At 46.6% G+C, this 17,548-nt stretch overlaps 1 protein-coding gene across 1 annotated transcript; it reads right to left on the bottom strand.

Annotated features, from left to right (window-relative positions):
- Nucleotides 1-1,010: 1,010 nt before the first annotated feature.
- Nucleotides 1,011-6,526, bottom strand: ZNF219 (zinc finger protein 219). The gene is made up of 4 exons (XM_030186655.1): nt 6,370-6,526; nt 4,661-6,246; nt 2,814-2,945; nt 1,011-2,044 (listed from the first exon to the last, which is right to left on the bottom strand). Exons 1-4 carry the CDS (start codon nt 6,480-6,482, stop codon nt 1,011-1,013), a joined length of 2,865 nt encoding a protein of 954 aa, XP_030042515.1. The 5' UTR covers nt 6,483-6,526.
- Between the last annotated feature and the right edge of the window lie 11,022 nt (nt 6,527-17,548).

Genomic DNA, 17,548 nt, shown 5'->3' with positions numbered 1-17,548 from the left:
AATAAGCATTAAGAGGTGAAGTTATGCAATGTTTGCATTGGGGGGTTGCACATAAGATGGATATTTTCCCTCTTCACATGCCATAAGTATTCTTGGATGTGGTAACGGTAAAGGAAAAGCAACTAGTTACTCTAAGCAAGTAACTGTAATCAGTAATCAACAATTTTCTTAATTTAATTACTGTATCTAATTACTTTAAAGCAGAGAAGTAACTAGTAACTGTAATTAATTACCTTTTTGAAGAGTGGCTAGCACAATACTGTCTGGGAATGGCGGCTCAATGGCAGCCATTGTGCAAGTCAGGAAATGGAGTGATATTGCCATCGTGTGGCTGTCAGCTGGAACTGCAACCTGTGAGGCAGTTAAACACCCAGATCACTTCTGTGCCCCCTACTACCCCATTCCAAAAACTCCCAGTAGCTTTGTAATCTTTGTTAGTCAGTGTTTCATATCAAAGGCTAAAGTACATTTTCCACTGCCACCCCCTTCTGTCCCCACCTACGCCAGATCCCCAGTAAACATCCTAGACCAGATTTGGTTTATTAATTTTTTAAAACTATCCCCAGGGAATTTCAGCTGGGAAGCAGAACAGCATCCACCCTCTTCAGGGTTCATGATCTAACCCCCCCCCCCCCCCCGAAAACCCCTGCACAAAGCTCTAAAACTCTTGTCTCATAAACTGTTCAATTCCAACCCTCACAAGATCTGAAATTTTAGATATAAAATTAGTTTGTTTGTTTTTTGTAAATCATTAGTCCTTCTTTACCTGTCATTCAATTTCCTCATTTCCACTGTCCCACTTCCTCCCCCCACCTCCTGGAAGAAATCACTGTGATAAGTAAGGGGCATCAGGGGGAGGACACATATGTGGGAGATGAGGGCAGAAGGCATCATGGGTAAAATGTACCTATTTTTCATTTAAAGTCCTCACAGTGACTCTGAGACGTGACCTTTGCTGGGGCGTGGGGTAGGAAGATGCTGGACTAGAATTTAGTTCTCTGCACTACCCCCTACCGATGCTCAGGAAGCCTCTCCCCCTCTGCTTCCTCCTCTTCTGAGTTGCTTCTGCTTAAGTAACCCTGAACTCCATTCTCCTGCTTTGCTCCTTTTTTCGGCGTCTCCTTCCCATCCATGTCTCTCTCCTCCAATGCTTCTGGGCTCTCGCCTTCCTCCTCCTCCTCCTCCTCGTCCTCCTTCAGTCCTTGACCCAGATCCTCCACCATCTCACAATCTCCAGAGAGCAGGTGGGTCCCTGCCTTTCCAAGGAAGGCATTGGTGGTATCAGTGTCATTTTTGATAGGCCCTCTTGGGGTCCTCTCCTTCCTGAGGGACCTTCGGCTATGGTGAACCTGCAGATGAAGTGCCATCAGCTCTGGAGAGGAGGTAGCAAAAGGGCAAAAGGGGCAACGATGAAGGGTGACTTCGCTGTCCATGCCTGGTGATGCCGGTGGCCGCCACGAGAGATCTAGAGGCTCGAAGTCTGGCTTCCCGTTGGTGATCACACGACTTGTGCTTGCCGGTTTTCTCCGGGAAACGCGTGGTGGAGGTGGAGAGGGCACATCTGCTTCTTGCTGGGGCTGGGGTGGTGGCGGCTGTCTCCGTCTTTTCCCTCCTACCTTGTCTTCTTGCTTTTCCAGCATACAAACAGGGACTGCCAGGGATGATGGTGGCAGTGGCTCCTCCTTCAGGTGGCTCTCGCTCTCCGACAGATTCTGGAAGACCTTGGCGAGGTCTGAGAAAGTTGGGCCAACGTCTCCAAGACTGCTAGCACCAGTAGAGGGCACCCTCTGCCTCCCGGGCTTCTCATCCACAGCCCTCACTGGTGTGAGTTGTGCAGCTGCCCAGTGCTGGGGGAGGTAGAAGCTGTGATACCTCCCAGTTTGCACCAGCAAGGTATGCTGGTAGGGGGAGGGCACTTTGACGCCTGCTGTCCGTCCACTGGCCACCACTTTCTGCTCACGGTGATGACGCTGCAGGTGGTATTTCAGTGATCCAGACTGTGTGCCTGCATAGTCGCAGTGCGGGCACTTATAGGGGCGCTCACCTAGGGAAGAAAGAAACAAGAAAACTGTAAAGGCTTGGTTAGTGGGCAGCAGCTGGACTAACATGCCCCCTCTAGTGATGAAAGCCGAGAACTGCAGTCCAGAACTGGCACTGCCACCATGAGGCCATTTTGCAAATTTTTATTGGAGGAAGATAGGGACAATTTCCTAATACCATTTTCTCTCTTGTTCATAGCTACCTAGGGGTTTCTATATCCCCCTCCCTTGGGGCGAACTGACCATTCGGGCAACCGGGCAGTGCCCAAGGGTCAAGAGGTTCTAGGGGGCCCAGAGGCTCTGCCCAGATGCCTGGCACACTGCTGATGATCTAATGGCCTCAGCGGGGGGAACATGTTTTTTCCTGCCTGGCTCGCTGGGCTGCCACTATTCCCCTTCCTGCAGAAGTCTCATGAGACTGTCGAGACCCGCAGGACTACAGTGGGAAATTTTGGCTGCCATTTTGAAAACATGGTGATGCCAGCAGGTGGGGGAATAGCAGCACCGCAGCAGGCAGGAAAGAATATGCCCCCCCCCCCTCCCAGAGGCCACCAGACTACCAGGATCCCTCAGGAAAGTCCGGGGCAGTGGGGACATCGGCTGTGGCGGCAGGGGGGTGTCGGGCAGTGGCCAGGCATGGGGCAAAGACCACCCTCAGTCCACCCCTGCAGAGGATGTAAAAAAAAAAATAATAAATTTGGTGAAGACTCCAGAAAAATGCAGAGAACACAGCGGGCTGAAAACATCAAGAGCTCCAGAGACCATACATCTTACCTGTGTGCACTCGGAGATGCACCTTTAAATGGTGTGAGGATCGGAAAGATTTGCCGCAGTATGGACAGTCTTTGCCAGAGAAAATCCGGCTCCCATCTGATCCGTACCCTCTGCTCTGGGATTCACTCTCATCTGGAGCAAGAGAAAAGGTATCGAGACAGCAGATTACCAAGAAGTAACATTGTTTACAGAGAAAGATGCCTTGCAGAAGAATCTGGGATTGTTCCCTCGCTGTGCTGAGGGAATCTGACAGGCTGCCCCTTCCACCCAAGTCTCTTCAGGTGTTCAGCTCTTTTGGACACCTTCAGAACGCACACCGTTTCGACCATGCCACATTCCTCCTCTATGCAGAACGCTGGTTAACCCGTTATTGTCCTAATCAAATATAAAATCTACAACTCTCGAACCCCTCCTTCCCCCTGTTTACCTCAATGATCTGCTCATTCCCTACACCCCGCTGCCCTTCCTCTGTTCTGCTGACCACAACCTCCCTTCCCTCCCCCCTTCCTCCTCCATCTCAGTATCTCCCTCCACTCTGCCTTCAGGTACATCGGCCCCAAACTTTGCATTGACCTCCCCTGCCACATTAGAGATCAACCCCCCACCCCCCCTTGCAGCATTCGAACAGGTCCAGAAAACTCACTTAATCTCATCTGCCTTTTCCTCAACTCCAGTAACTCCCCCAGCATAGCTGCCTCTGTTTTTTTCTCTATTTTATTATTATTATTATTTTTTTTTAATTTATAAATTTTTATTGAACATCAATCAATGTAACAACAGTTTGGAGCCCATGACTCCCCCAACTTTCCAACCAGGTAAACTTCAGTCCAGTTCCACAAGTGTTTTCGCCCTCCCCCCCTCCAACCCCCCCCTCCCTCCCCCCCCACCCTTCAAAACTGTAGCTTAAACAGTCCTACTCTCTATGTTCCCAGTAAAGAGTGTCTCCAATTGCGTCCATTCGTCAGCAGTGGAACAATATCTCCCTCTACGCCTGTCCGTCATCTTTTCCATAGCCGCTATTATCTTAAGCCTCTCCACCCAATCCTTCCCCGTGGGGCCCTTTGTTTGTTTCCAATTTAAGGCCACCATAGCTTTCGCCGCAGCCATACCCATTCGTTTTAGTCTGCATTGCCATCTCTTCCCCCTCCTAGTGCCCCAACCCAACAAGCACCACTTAGGATCACATGGAACCGTACTGCCCAACATTGTAGTTAGTGATCCTGTTACTTCCCCCCAAAATACCTGTAGTACCGGACACTCCCACCAAATATGGAAATATGTTCCCCTCCCATTCTTACATCTCCAACATGTGTCTGAGGCATCTGGAAACATTGCTTTTATTTTATCCGGTGTGAAGTACCATCTGCTCAGTACCTTATATGCATTCTCCTTGATAAGAACACATATAGATGCTTTCTTGGCCTCTAAGCAAATTCGCCTCCAATCTATTTCAGTCAATTCAGTATCCAGATCCCTCTCCCACGCCTTCATGTACGGTAATTTTACAAAGTCCCCTCCCCTAATATAATCATAAAGTTTAGATATCCCTCTCCCCTGTAGATCTATGATACCCCACACATTTTCAAATTTTTCAGTTATGGTTGGATCCTCTTTCATCCCTATCTCCCTACACATATTATTATTTTTTAATCGTTAACCCCTTAGAAGTCTCTATGTAGGCCACTGGGCGGTATCAAGTATGCCAAATAAATAAATAAATATTTTAACCCAGAAAATAATGTCACCATTATGGTACAAGGAAATAGTATTACAAGAGAAATCAGAAGACAGATTCAGAGAGGTACAGGAAGAGTGAAGACAGACAGACAGACAGACTGCTTTGATACCTGGGAATCTTCCTGCTTGCAGGGACACCCCATGCGCTGCTCCTCTTCCAGCTCCACTGTGGCCTCCCACTCCGTGGCCTCCGTTGTGACTGGCATGGGAAGTTCTTGAGGCCCCTCTCCCAGCCCACTCCTCTTCCTCCCTGGTGGTATGATGACCCATTGCAGTATGGGCCTCCAACTGCTGGTAGTTCCCAAACGTTCTACCACATTCAAGACAGCGGCAAGTGCCCCCAAATTCCTCATTTTTCGAAGGCCCATCACAAAGTCCTGCCGGGCCTACCTGGGATCTCTTGTCCTTGGGCCTCCTGGAGTGGCCCTTCCGCTTCTGCTTTCCCTTGCCGCTCACCCAGCAGACTTCTGAAGGCTCCAGTCCTGGTGGATGCCAAACCTGCCCCTGGCCCACCTCCAGGGCCCTGGCTGTGGCCTGCAGCCTCTCTGTGCAGCTCCCATCAGAGGGGGACCGTAGGCTGAGGTACCCCAAGAAGGAGCCCTTCTCTGCCACACTCACCAGCTGCTCCCTCTTCTCCTGGCTGGCAGAAAGCAGGAAAGCTGAGTAGAAGGTGTCATATCCCAGAAGATCCTGCTCCTTCTTGGGTCTGGATGTGGAGACCTCTGATGCTGTGGTCTTGTCCCCCCTCAGCCCTAGTTTACTAAGGTGGACCTTCATGTGGTTCTTCAGGAACCAGGGCTCCTTGAAGCATCTCCCACATACTTGGCACTTGTGGTCAAAAGAATCTTTGTGTTTCCTCATATGGCCCTTTAAGAACCACGACTGAGTGAAGGCTTGGCTGCACACCTCACAACGGAATTCTGCTACTGGTGGTTCTGCCTTTACCGGTGTAGTCGGCGGTGCTACTTGCACTGGCTCACCAACTTCAACGACTGCTTCCTCCTCCCTCACTGGGTGCACTTCTTCTGCATGCCGTGCCAGGCCTTCTTCCTGGGTGGCTGCAAATCCACAGATCGTGCACCGGTAGGGCTTATGGAGAATATGAACGTGCTTCTCCAGCTCCCGGGCCTTCCGGAATTTTCCTTTGCAGAATGGGCAGCGGAATCCCGGAGGTGGTAGTGAGGGAGGGGTAACAGGGATCGGGATTTGCACCACCTCCTCCTCCTCGTCCTCCTCTTCTTCCTCCTCCTCTTCTTCGTCTTGAGGAGCTGGCAGAATCTCGGGTTTCTCTTTGGCCACCATCGGTGTCTTTACCTCCAGTAGCCATGACGGGTGCTTCCACTGTCTTGACATTCCTTGGTTGCGCTGTTCTCTCAGGAGTGCTCTCTCCTCCAGCTCCAGCAGCAACCGGGTCTCCTCACTGACCACTTCGTCACCACCAGGTTGATGGGTGCGCAGATGGATCTTCAGGTTGCCTTTCTGAGTGGCCTGGTGACCACAGTAGGGACACTGGAAGGGCTTCTCCCCAGTGTGAATGCGTGTGTGCAGAGAGAGGATGCTGTTGAAACGGAAGCGCTTGCCACAAACTGGGCACTGGTACTTACGTGCCTCCTGCCCACGCTCTTCTGCTCCATCTGTTGCTAATGGGGCATGGCCATTGGAGTAGCGTTGAAGGTCTAGCTCACCGTTGAAAGCCAGCTCATGGAGGACCTCATCCAGGGGTAGAGAGGTCACGGGAACATGGGAAGCAGTGGCAACAGGGTTCAGTGCAACAAAGGCATGGTCAGGAGAGGCTGGCTGAGAGGGAGGCGTCAGACAGGGAGGGGAAGGACTGAGATGCTGGATAAGAGGTGAGTCCCTCTGTAGTGTGGAAGGACAGTCCCTCTCCATTGATAAAGAGCAATCTCTTTGTACTGGACCAAGACATTCCATCTGTGTTGGGGATGGACAGTTTCTCTCCACTGATAAAGAGCAGTCTCTTGGAGGAGAACTTCCTTTACGCACTGGAGACAGACAGACTTGATGCAGGGAAGTGCAGCTTTCTTGGATTACAGAAGGACAATCTCTTTGCATTGCCAAAGAACAATTCCTGTGTCTTGCAGGACTGTCCATCTTTACCGGAGATAAATGATCTCTCTGTATGGATAACAAAGAGTCTGGCATTGGAGGAGGGCTAACCCACTGGACTGAAGGAGGAGAGTCTCTTGGAATAACTGAAGAACATTCTTCTAGTTGAGATAAAGGGTTTTCCTTTGATGTAGATGAAGAACATTTATTTCTGGGTGATAAATTGTCTCTCTGAACTGGAGAAAGGCAGTCTCTTGGCATCAAGGAAGAACAGTCTTGCTGCAATAGATGAAGACAGTCTCTCTCCACTGGAGGCAGAGAGATGTGGGGTGGAGGAGTAACAGGATCCTGTTGGTGTGAAGCACCTAGAGGAAGGGTGATGCCAGCAGCAAGCTCTTTGTCTGAGTCAGAAGATGGGCTTGGGGTCAGGGATCTTGAAGCCATGATCTGCAGAGGGAGAGATCAACATTAAGACACTGGAATAATGGAAACCTAGTGAAAGTAAGAGAAGAAAATGCACAGATCATTCTGGCTTGCTGTTTAAGTGACTACTTTTAGGGGAGACTGGACAATAACGTTTATTTCATCTACAGGGCAAGAGTGGGGACTCAGATAGTATTAAATACCCAACATCTGGAATTAACTGGCTGGTGGGTGCCAACATTGAGAGGGAGTTTATTTATAATCACTTGAGAGTTATACTCTTGACTTGCATGAGCAGTAAGAGACACTTTGGGGGTCCTTGAGTGAGGCCCAGAGAAAAGTCTATTGGTGGTCCCTTGGGCCATCACTTTGGGGTCGTTGAGTGAGGCCAAGGGAACAGTCTATTGGTGGATCATCACTTTGGGGTCCTTGAATGGGGCCAAGGGAACAGTGTATTGGTGACCCCTTGGGTACCTTTGACCATCCATCTATACTTAGAGGAGTAGCCTAATGGTTAGAGCACCAGATTAAGAACTAGGGAAGCCAGGGTTCAAATTCCGTTTGCCCCTCTCATGCTTCTTGTAACCTAAGGCAATTCACTTCACCTCTAATGCCTCAGATACAATTGAAATTAGAAGCCCCTTTTGTGTATGGAAATACCTAACTGCATCCAGTTAAACTCTGGAACTCGATGCTGGAGAATGTTGTAACAGCAGTTAGAATATCTGGGTTTAAAAAAAGGTTTGGACAAGTTCCTGGAGGAAAAGTCCACAGTCTGCTATTGAGACAGACGTGGGGAAGCCACTGCTTACCCTGGGATTGGTAGCATGGAATGTTGCTGCTATTTGGGTTCTGCCAGGAACAATGTTGCTACGCTTTGAGATTCTGCACGGAATCTTGCTATTCCTTTGGGATTCTAGAATCTTGTTACTCTTTGAGGTTCTGGAATCTTGCTACTATTTGGGATTCTAGAATCTTGTTACTCTTTGAGGTTCTGGAATCTTGCTACTATTTGGGTTTCTGTGAGGTACCTGTGACCTGAATTGGCCACTGTTGGAAGCAGGATACTGGGCTAGATGGACCATTGGGTCTGACGCAATATGGCTATTCTTGTGTTTTTGTGATTGTTGTGTTTTGTGCATGGCAACCAGAACATTTTTCTTTTTTATGTTTTAAGGTTCTAGGGAGAACACACACGCATACAATGCACACACATAAAAAGTGCAGATACTATTAAAAATACAGACCACCGAGAAGCTGCCCTTTCTATATAGCGTTAAGTCACAACTGCATCACAATTACAAAGGACTTTCTCAAGACCAGTCCAATATTCACTAAAGCGGATCTTCAGTGCTCGATTCATACATTGTTTTGGATAACCACAGCACTTTATGACCCCTGAGACACGGGTGCCCTGTCGGGGTTTTGCATCTTTGCAAGTACCAACAATAAAGTGTTTTTATCCCCCACGACCCTCTCGTGTCCCTGGTCTTTCTCAAAACCTTCTCCAACTTCCCACTATCACCTGCTGACTATGTTCCACGTGGGATTTCTTTCAGCTTTCACACGCAATGCCATCTCGAACCTGCCGGAAATTTGGGGATGTTACAGGCAGGTGGTGCTTCCTTCTGCGCCTTGCACGGAATGCTTGTTCTAATATTAACGAGCTCGTTTTAATATATTTGCATCTCGTTTTTGGCCACTGCTTTCGCCAACGGTAAAAGCAGCAGCGAAACACTTTGAGCATTAGGCGCACATCAACATACATGCAAAATCGGCTAAAACGGAACGTTACAGGCGCGGTAAGCTTTGAGCATCGGCCCCTAATTCTGCAAATAATGACAACTCACTCTCATTGCCCGGCTCCTTCCGTGCTCTTTTGGCTGAGAAACTCCCTTTATATACTCTGTAATGGCTTTTTTATTTGGACCTAAAATGCATATAAGTACATAAGTAATGCCATACTGGGAAAAGACCAAAGGTCCATCGAGCCCAGCATCCTGTCCCCGACAGCAGCCAATCCAGGTCAAGGGCACCTGGCAAGCTTCCCAAACGTACAAACATTTTATACAAGTTATTCCCGAAATTGTGGATTTTTACCAAGTCCATTTAGTAGTAGTTTATGGACTTGTCCTTTAGGAAACCGTCTAACCCCTTTTTAAACTCTGCCAAGCTAACCGCCTTCACCACGTTCTCCGGCAACGAATTCCAGGGTTTAATTATGCGTTGGGTGAAGAAAAAATTTCTCCGATTTGTTTTAAATTTACTACACTGTAGTTTCATCGCATGCCCCCTAGTCCTAGTATTTTTGGAAAGCGTGAACAGACGCTTCACATCCACCTGTTCCACTCCACTCATTATTTTATATACCTCTATCATGTCTCCCCTCAGCCGTCTCTTCTCCAAGCTGTATAGCCCTAGCCTCCTTAGTCTTTCTTCATAGGGAAGTCGTCCCATCCCCGCTATCATTTTAGTCGCCCTTCGCTGCACCTTTTCCAATTCTACTATATCTTTCTTGAGATGCGGCGACCAGAATTGAACACAATACTCAAGGTGCGGTCGCACCATGGAGCGATACAACTGCATTATAACATCCTCACACCTGTTTTCCATACCTTTCCTAATAACACCCAATACTGGGGGGAGAAAGGGCAGTGGAGGAGATGGGGGGGGGGGGGGCTTCTGATACAGCCACAGCTCTGTCATACATCACCTGACATTGCTTTATAATCTTTAGAGCAGTTTTATATTCTACTAAAACTCGGATTACACAAAGCCTGCTATTCAACGCTGGAACATGTCATCCAATACAAGACTGTAAATAATCAGAGTATTTTTTTAAGGAAAGATAAAGTTGGGATTTCAATCCCTAGGAGTGGCCTAATGGTTAGGGTGGTGGACTTTGGTCCTGAGGAACTGAGTTTGATTCCCACTTCAGGCACAGGCAGCTCCTTGTGACTCTGGGCAAGTCACTTAACCCTCCATTGCCCCATGTAAGCCGCATTGAGCCTAACATGAGTGGGAAAGCGCAGGGTACAAATGTAACAAAAAAAAAAAAAAAATAGCACCAAGCAACCTAGTGACGGATTTTACTTCCGAGCTACCAGCAGTTGCTGAAAATGGGTATCTGACCAGACAAGAGGACAGAGAAGTTCCGAAGACCTTCTTACATGAAGATCGGGCTGGCTTAGAGGTTTGGTGCTGAATTAGTAACTGCCAAGTGCTGGGTTCGATTCCCAGTGTCTCCAGTTAAAAAGAAGGGGGTAGTTTTAGTTGAATATTGGCCATTTTTTTTCCCATAGGAAAAGCTTCTAAACACAAAAACCAGAACGGACCCAAAGGACCCTTCCCAGTATATCCAGGCCAGGTGGCATCATTCCATCTTCCCGGGATCAGTGCAGACCTTCACACTGGAATAAAATATTTGGGAGGCAACCGGGAACGAGGAGCTCCAAGGCTGAGGCGGAATGGACTTGCAGAGGCCACACTGGACTTTGAGTTCAGGCCTTTAGGTGAACCCAGGCCGAGGAACCACCAAATGGTAATTGGGAACAGTGGAGGCTCCGGAGGTGCTGGTGAAGAGGGGACACCCTAGACCAAGGTGGATAGAGCTGCAGGGTCAACCCTACAGCCAACCTATAGTGACCGAGCTGGTTAGGCTGAAAGACCAGAGGCCTACAGAGCCTGAATTCAAACCAAGTGCCCAAAGATTCTCTCTACAAGATAGAAGAAATCTCTCTATATGTACCAGCTTTGCAGGAATGAATTAATTCTTCTCACTGGCCCAATATGCCAATAGGCTCAGAATTGCTGGAGTAGCATGTAACCTCACTGTGAAATTACGGCATCGTACTCATGGCTTTTTCCTGCAAAAACATGTCCACCTGACTTCTGAACTGATTCAGTGTTTTAGCCAGAGAAGACTCATTGGGACAATATTCCTAAATTTCAAGAAATCCCTTCCTCTTAAGAGTAGGGGACAATCTCCAGGTCTTTTTCATATTTCAAGTTTCTCATTGAGGGTTCTCTGATCTATCCGAGCACTAGGCCACGGTAGACAGCTGGAGCCAGCCCTAAATTTACCCCACGTGTCTCTAAGAAATTGAAAGCAGAAGGTCCCCATCAATTATTAATCAACCCCCAACTCCAATATTTCCGTAGAATTTCTTATAAAGAGAATTAATGATTTTGTTGTATTTACTTTAATCACTTTTTAACAAATATAGGTGTTTGCAAGCATCCAGGTTGATCCCTCTACCTGTAAGGTCAGGGGGAAGGATGCAGGCAGCCCCCACCGAGGTGAAAGGAGCTGAAAATCAACTGTGGGGCTTGGACTGCATGACAGAGAGGCGCGAAGGGGGCAAGACTAGAATTAGGTAAATTGAGAGACAGGGAGAAAGAGAGACTCCCCCAGGATCACACTCAGGGATTAGAACTCAGGCACAGAGAGATAAAGTGACTTCCCCAGGTCACACAAGAGAGTCAGTGACAGAGCCGGGGATTAGAACTGAGGCAAAGGGAGATAAAGTGACTTCCCCAGGTCACACAAGAGAGTCAGTGACAGAGCCGGGGATTAGAACTGAGGCAAAGGGAGATAAAGTAACTCCCCCAGGTCAGAGAGTCAGTGACAGAGCCGGGGATTAGAACTGAGGCACAGAGAGATAAAGTGACTTCCCCAGGTCACACAAGAGAGTCAGTGACAGAGCCGGGGATTAGAACTGAGTCACAGAGAGATAAAGTGACTTCCCCAGGTCACACAAGAGAGTCAGTGACAGAGCCGGGGATTAGAACTGAGGCAAAGGGAGATAAAGTAACTCCCCCAGGTCACATACAGAGAGTCAGTGACAGAGCCGAGGATTAAAACTGAGACACAGAGAGATAAAGTGACTTCCGCAGGTCACACAAGAGAGTCAGTGACAGAGCCGGGGATTAGAAACAATCTTTCCTCTGGCAGCAACTCCTTTCTCTACTGAGGCCCTCAAGCCATTTTATCCCCACTGCCAGGGGGTGGACTGACAGTGCTCTGGGCCCCCAGGCAGTAAGGGTCATTGGGTCCTCCCCAGGCACTGCCTGCGTTCCCCCATTCAACAAACCATCAACCCCCCTCCCCCCACGCACACTAGTGCGCTCTGCCCGGTCCTACCTTGAAGGACCTTGGTGGTCTAGTGACCTCTTCGGGGGCAGGAAAGATCCCCCCCCCCACTGTTTTCAAAATGGCTGCCGAGACTTCCTGCGCTAGCTTCGCAGGTCTCAGCAGTCTCGTGAGAGTGCCGCAGGGAAGCCATTTTGAAAATGCAGCAGCAGCAGCAGAAGGCAGGAAAGAGTGGGGATCTTTCCTGCCCCCGGAGGCCACTAGACCACCAGGACCGAAGGTAAGGTGGGACGGGGGAGGGGAGAGGGAGCCTCTGGGCCCCCCGAAGCTTCTGGGCTCTTGGGCACTGCCCAGTTGCCTGTATGATTAGTCTATCCCTGCCCACTGCCAGAGTGCTAATCCCTGCGTTCTGAAAAACGCTATAAAAATGACACCTGAAATAACAACTTTGCAGGTCACTGTTCCCCCCCATCTCCCATATTTGCACCCTCTCTCTGCCCCCTCCAGAAACTGTTTTGAGCAGCCCCCCAACTCCAAAAAGAAACTTAAAAAAAAAAAAAAAAGAAACAAATTTCTTTAAAAACTGAAGTCCGGTTGCATTGTTCCCCCCCCCCCCCCCCCCCGAACACTTTACAGAAACAGGTGGCACAATGAAACCCCAAAAGGACCACTATCTTTCTAACCCTTGTAACAAGGACATCGATACAGAAAAATCTCAGCACAGATCCCGTAGCCATTTGAGCATTGACATGCAAATTCTAAGAGATGGAAATCAAAATCTAGAAATTATAAATAAATGAAAAAAAAAAAAAAAAAAAGGTTCAGAAACTGCATAAAGCTGCAGGAAAAGCCCACAAGGATTTCAACATTCCATTCAAAAGAAACATTTCTTCAAAAATATATTCGCACATGAAAAATAATATTGCTGGAAACATGTAACATTGCTAGAACTATGAATATTTAGACTAAAATATTTAGAAGTGGCTAGTGTTGAGAATGCATGGGCTACAGTTTCAGAGAATTAAGTTCTCTTTTTTTTATGTAACAGAATTTCCATATATCTTGTAAGATATATCTTTCTAAACCTGCTCTAAAGTTTTGCCCCACAAGTTTTGGCAATGTTATCTCTCTGCCCTGCAACTGTCTTAACTATCTCCATGTTGTTTTCGCATTACCTATAACTTTTTTTCTTTCTTCCTCCCTCCTTATCTTCTCATCTTATCCTTAGATTTAAAAATATATTAAAAAAAACATTATTTTTACAAATCTAATAATAAAACATTCAACCTGCTTTCTAGTACTTTTTATTCTATTCTGCCAAGCCAATATTTCAAAATGTGGAAGAGTTTTTTTTTTTTGGGGGGGGGGGGGATAAAACTGATATTTTTAAGTCTTGGGGAGGAGATGGGGGAGTGTGTGGGTGGGTGGTTTGTTTGTTTTGTTGTTTTTAAATTGTGAGTATTATCATTTTTATCTGGCAAGAGAATAATTATTCCAAACTAGATACAGAAATCAAAGGGGGAGGGAGCTGCCCTGCTCTGCCATCTCTCAAATTAAAAACTTATATATATTTTAACCTTATTTCTTCTCTTCCTCCTCGTCTTCCATCGCTAACCATTTCCCCCCACCCCCCACCTTTTTGCTCCTGATTTCTCCAAGACAAAAGATCTCCCACCCCACTATTGCCACCACCTCGGACAAAAGGCCTGAGGCCAAACTGTTCCACTGCCCCTCCTTCCCAAGAACTTCTACCCAAAGCAAAAAAGAATGGGGGGGGGGGGGGGGGGAGGAAAGCACAGCTGCAAATCTGTTATTCACATTAATTATTTTTTTTTGCAAACAGATAATCATTCCTGACTTCCCCCTAACCCTTCATTAAATCATATTCCAAAGACTTTTACCTATCTCTCTCACTTTATTGCTATTTCTTCCAAATTTCTATTATAGGTACATTTTTTTGGGTTGTATTTTGTTTTCTAAGGCATTTGTGAAGCTCTGGATTAAAAATGGTTCCCAGTATCTACCCCTTCTGCCTCCCTCCGCCTCTTTCATGTGTCTGGTCCATTAATACAAAGACTGGCTCTCTCTCTCTCTCTCTCTCACACACACATTCATTCACTCACTCACTCTCTCTCTCTCTTTCTCTCATCCCACCTCCCTTCTTAAACCAAGATCTCCTCCCCATCCCTCCCCCCAGCAAAGGCAGGAAGAGAGAGAGGGGTAGAAAAAAAAATGTAGAAAAGAGATTACATCAACCCTGCAAAACACACACACACACACAAGAAAAAAGTTCCACTTTGCTAGAAAATAAATCTTGCATGCTTCTCTCTCCACCCACCATCCTTTTTCCCTTCCCTCTTGCACCTGCTCCCCAGCCTGAACTTTGCAAAGAATTTCATCTTGTAACGGGGGGGAAAAACACCCCCATCTCTGTCCCCCCCCCCCGACTCCCACCGCCAGCAGCAAGTGAGAGAGACAGGGCGAGAATCAAATCTTTCTTATCTGTACATCTTATCCAGCATCCATTACACTATCCTGTCTGCGCGGATAAATAACAAACGTTTTTGGTTTTTTTGTTTTTTAAAACACCAACCTCAAAAACACCAGAACAGCAAAACCCACAACAGTATAAGCCCAGAGGAGATAAGTGTGTAGCAGATACTTACAAGGCAGGAGGAGAAGGAAGATTAATCCCCCCCTTTAAAAAAAAAAAAAAAAAGGAGCTTTTCTCACGTCATCAACAGAGGGTTTTTTTTTTTTTTTTTTTTACTGAATTAAGTGCATAGGAAAAAAAAAGGCTTCTTTGTATTGTGCATGGCTTGAACGGAGTAATTTGCATTTTTTTCTAGCTATTCAGGGCTGCAAAAGGATCTCTCACTGGGGCATTTTTTTTTTCTTCTAAGCCAGCCAGTTCTCTCTCTCTCTCTCACACACACACACCAGCAAGGGGGAGGGAAAAAACGTACCCCCCCCCTAAAACCTTTAGCATCTCAAAATGGGTGAAGGAAGGACTTGTGTGTCTCTTTCTTTCCTGCAAAGGTGAACACTTTAAATTCCTGCTGCTGCAAGAGAGAAGCTTTTGTTTGCCTAAGAGAGAGAGAGAAAAAAAAAAAGCAGTCGAGGATTGCTTCAGCAAAACAAAAATAACATCCCAGATCTTGGCTTTTTTTTTAGATTTTTCGCTCCGCTTTGATTTGTTTGTTTGGGTTTATTTGCTGAAAGGTTTGTTTTGACTGAAAGTGGCCCCCGCTCTTCCTGGTTTAATTTTGGTTCATTCCTTTCTATCGATCTTAGAGGCGGAGAATCTCCATCCTTCCCCCCCCCCCATTCCTGATTTTTAGTTCAATTTTGGAATCGATGAACTGAGATGAAATCGAGAGGCTACAGACTGCCTGGTTGTTGATTTTTTTTTTTAATAGATCTACAAATAAAAAGAAAGAAAAAAAATCATATTTTATACCCATTCTAAATTGGGATTTTATTTTCTGCTGGAAATGACAGATGAGAAGATACATCAAATAATAATAATAATAATAATAATAATAATAATAAACCCTGTGAATTTTATAGTTATTTAAAGCGAACTTTTTAAAACTTTTAAAAAAAAGTTTTCTCAGCAGGTGAATTGTAAGGTGGTCCGTAATATTTTAAAATGTGGATTTTTTTAAAAAACAAAATTAAAATGTTTTGTCTGTAGCATCCAGGATAATAAAAAAAAATAATAAAACAAATAAAAAATGAATAATTTGCAAATTAATTGAAAATATATTTAAATTAAAAAAGTTGCTTGACATTCTGAGTAGAAGACTGGTGTCTCATTTATATAAGAGGTCCTGATCCCCCAGGCTACTGATGTCAGCGGTGTTTTCTTATTTTCAGGGCATTTTCAATTATATTCCACCATGAGGAATGAAATGTTGGTGTAGCCTGATAATAGCAGTACTTTTTATCTTTAAGAGTCCACCTGACAGTAATCCCCGGCTCTGCCACTATGTAAATCCTGGAGAGGTCACTTTATCGCCCTGTGCCTCAGCTCTACTGACTGTGTATAATCCTAGGGGAGTCGGTCCTGTTCCCCAGCTCTGTCACTGGCTCTCTGTGTGTGATCCTGGGGGACATGCACTATCTCTTCTTGTGCCTCAGTTCTAATCCCCACCTCTGTCGCTGATTCACTGTGACCCTAGGGGAGTCACGTTATCTCCCTGTGCTCTGTCACTATGTAATGGAGCTCCTCAAGACAGAGATGATGCTTCTTCTTTTGCCCCCTGTTAAACTGTCTTGTGCCCCCCCCCCCCCACAAGTGGATCTGGAAATAGCAGAAGAAATGGTAGGTCAATGTGTGTGTGGGGGTGGGTGGGTGGGTGGGAAACAGGGGTGGGTAACCTCCGGTCCCCATAGGTCAACCTGCTCAAGTTTTCAGGGATTGCTAATGAATTTACTGAAGAGAGATGTTCATGGATATTGTATAAATATAAGTACATAAGCACTGCCACGCTGGGAAAAGACCAAAGGTCCATCAAGCCCAGCACTGTGTTTCCGACAGCGGCCAGTCCAGGCCCCAAGAACCTGGCAAAACCCCCAAATTTAATAACGATCAATGGACGTTTCCTTCAGGAATCTGTCCAGACCCTCTTTAAACTCAGCAAGGCACATCTATCTCCTGCATATTCATCAGGGCTATCCTGAATACCCATGTAGATTGGCCTCCATGAGGACTGGAAATTGGCTACCACTGGTATGGGGCTAACTTGTATTGAAAGCAGATTTTGGAACAGCAGTGGATTCCTAGAACCAGCCTACTATAGTATCAACGGTGCAGTTCTATGCAAGCTACATATGTAACCTTCTGCAGGTAGAGCAAAAGACACCTCTTTGGGGTTACCTAGGTACTTTGCAGTGACCCGGCAGACTGGCCAAGGTCAAGGAGGGGGATGGGCTTGGTGGACCTTAGATCTGACCCAGCATGGCCAAGGATGGTCCCTGTAATGACCAGATTTGGTGTGTTGGTGGGAGAGATATAAATAAGGGGAATAAACTCCAGGTATTATGGTACTAGATCGCAGGCCTGGCTCTGACTGAGCTGAAGACCCAATGGAGCTGAAGAAAACGGACAGCTCAAAAGGAAAGTAATCCCATCTGTACTCAGTCTGAATGCTGGATTAGATACTTAAGCAGGGTTGACCCAGGATCTTGCCTCCAACAAATTATAAGATCGAATGCCCAGTGTAGTCAACCTGAAGATATATGAAATTGATGTGAGGCTGTTCTCGCCTTGGACCACTTTTATTGATGTCTAACTTTAGACATTGACCTGCTGTTGGATGTTTAACATATGCCTCTAGGGTTTAAGCATGGAGATGGGAGATGGCAGAGGGCAATGAGAGCAACAAGGAGGTCAAAGAAGTAGGGATACAAT

This window comes from Microcaecilia unicolor, chromosome 14 (genome assembly GCF_901765095.1).
Source record: "Microcaecilia unicolor chromosome 14, aMicUni1.1, whole genome shotgun sequence".
Lineage (NCBI taxonomy): Eukaryota > Metazoa > Chordata > Amphibia > Gymnophiona > Siphonopidae > Microcaecilia > Microcaecilia unicolor.
The sequence above is the reverse complement of the archived record's forward strand: the minus strand, read 5'-3'. Positions and strand labels throughout refer to the sequence as shown.

Coding starts and splice junctions, on each gene's coding strand:
- ZNF219 (XM_030186655.1), bottom strand. CDS start 6,482: ATGGAATGTCTTGGTCCAGTACAAAGAGATTGCTCTTTATCAATGGAG. Junction 6,247..6,369: donor CATCTCAGTCCTTCCCCTCC/CTGTCTGACGCC, acceptor CCTCCATGAGCT/GGCTTTCAACGGTGAGCTAG. Junction 2,946..4,660: donor GCAAGCAGGAAGATTCCCAG/GTATCAAAGCAG, acceptor CTCTTGCTCCAG/ATGAGAGTGAATCCCAGAGC.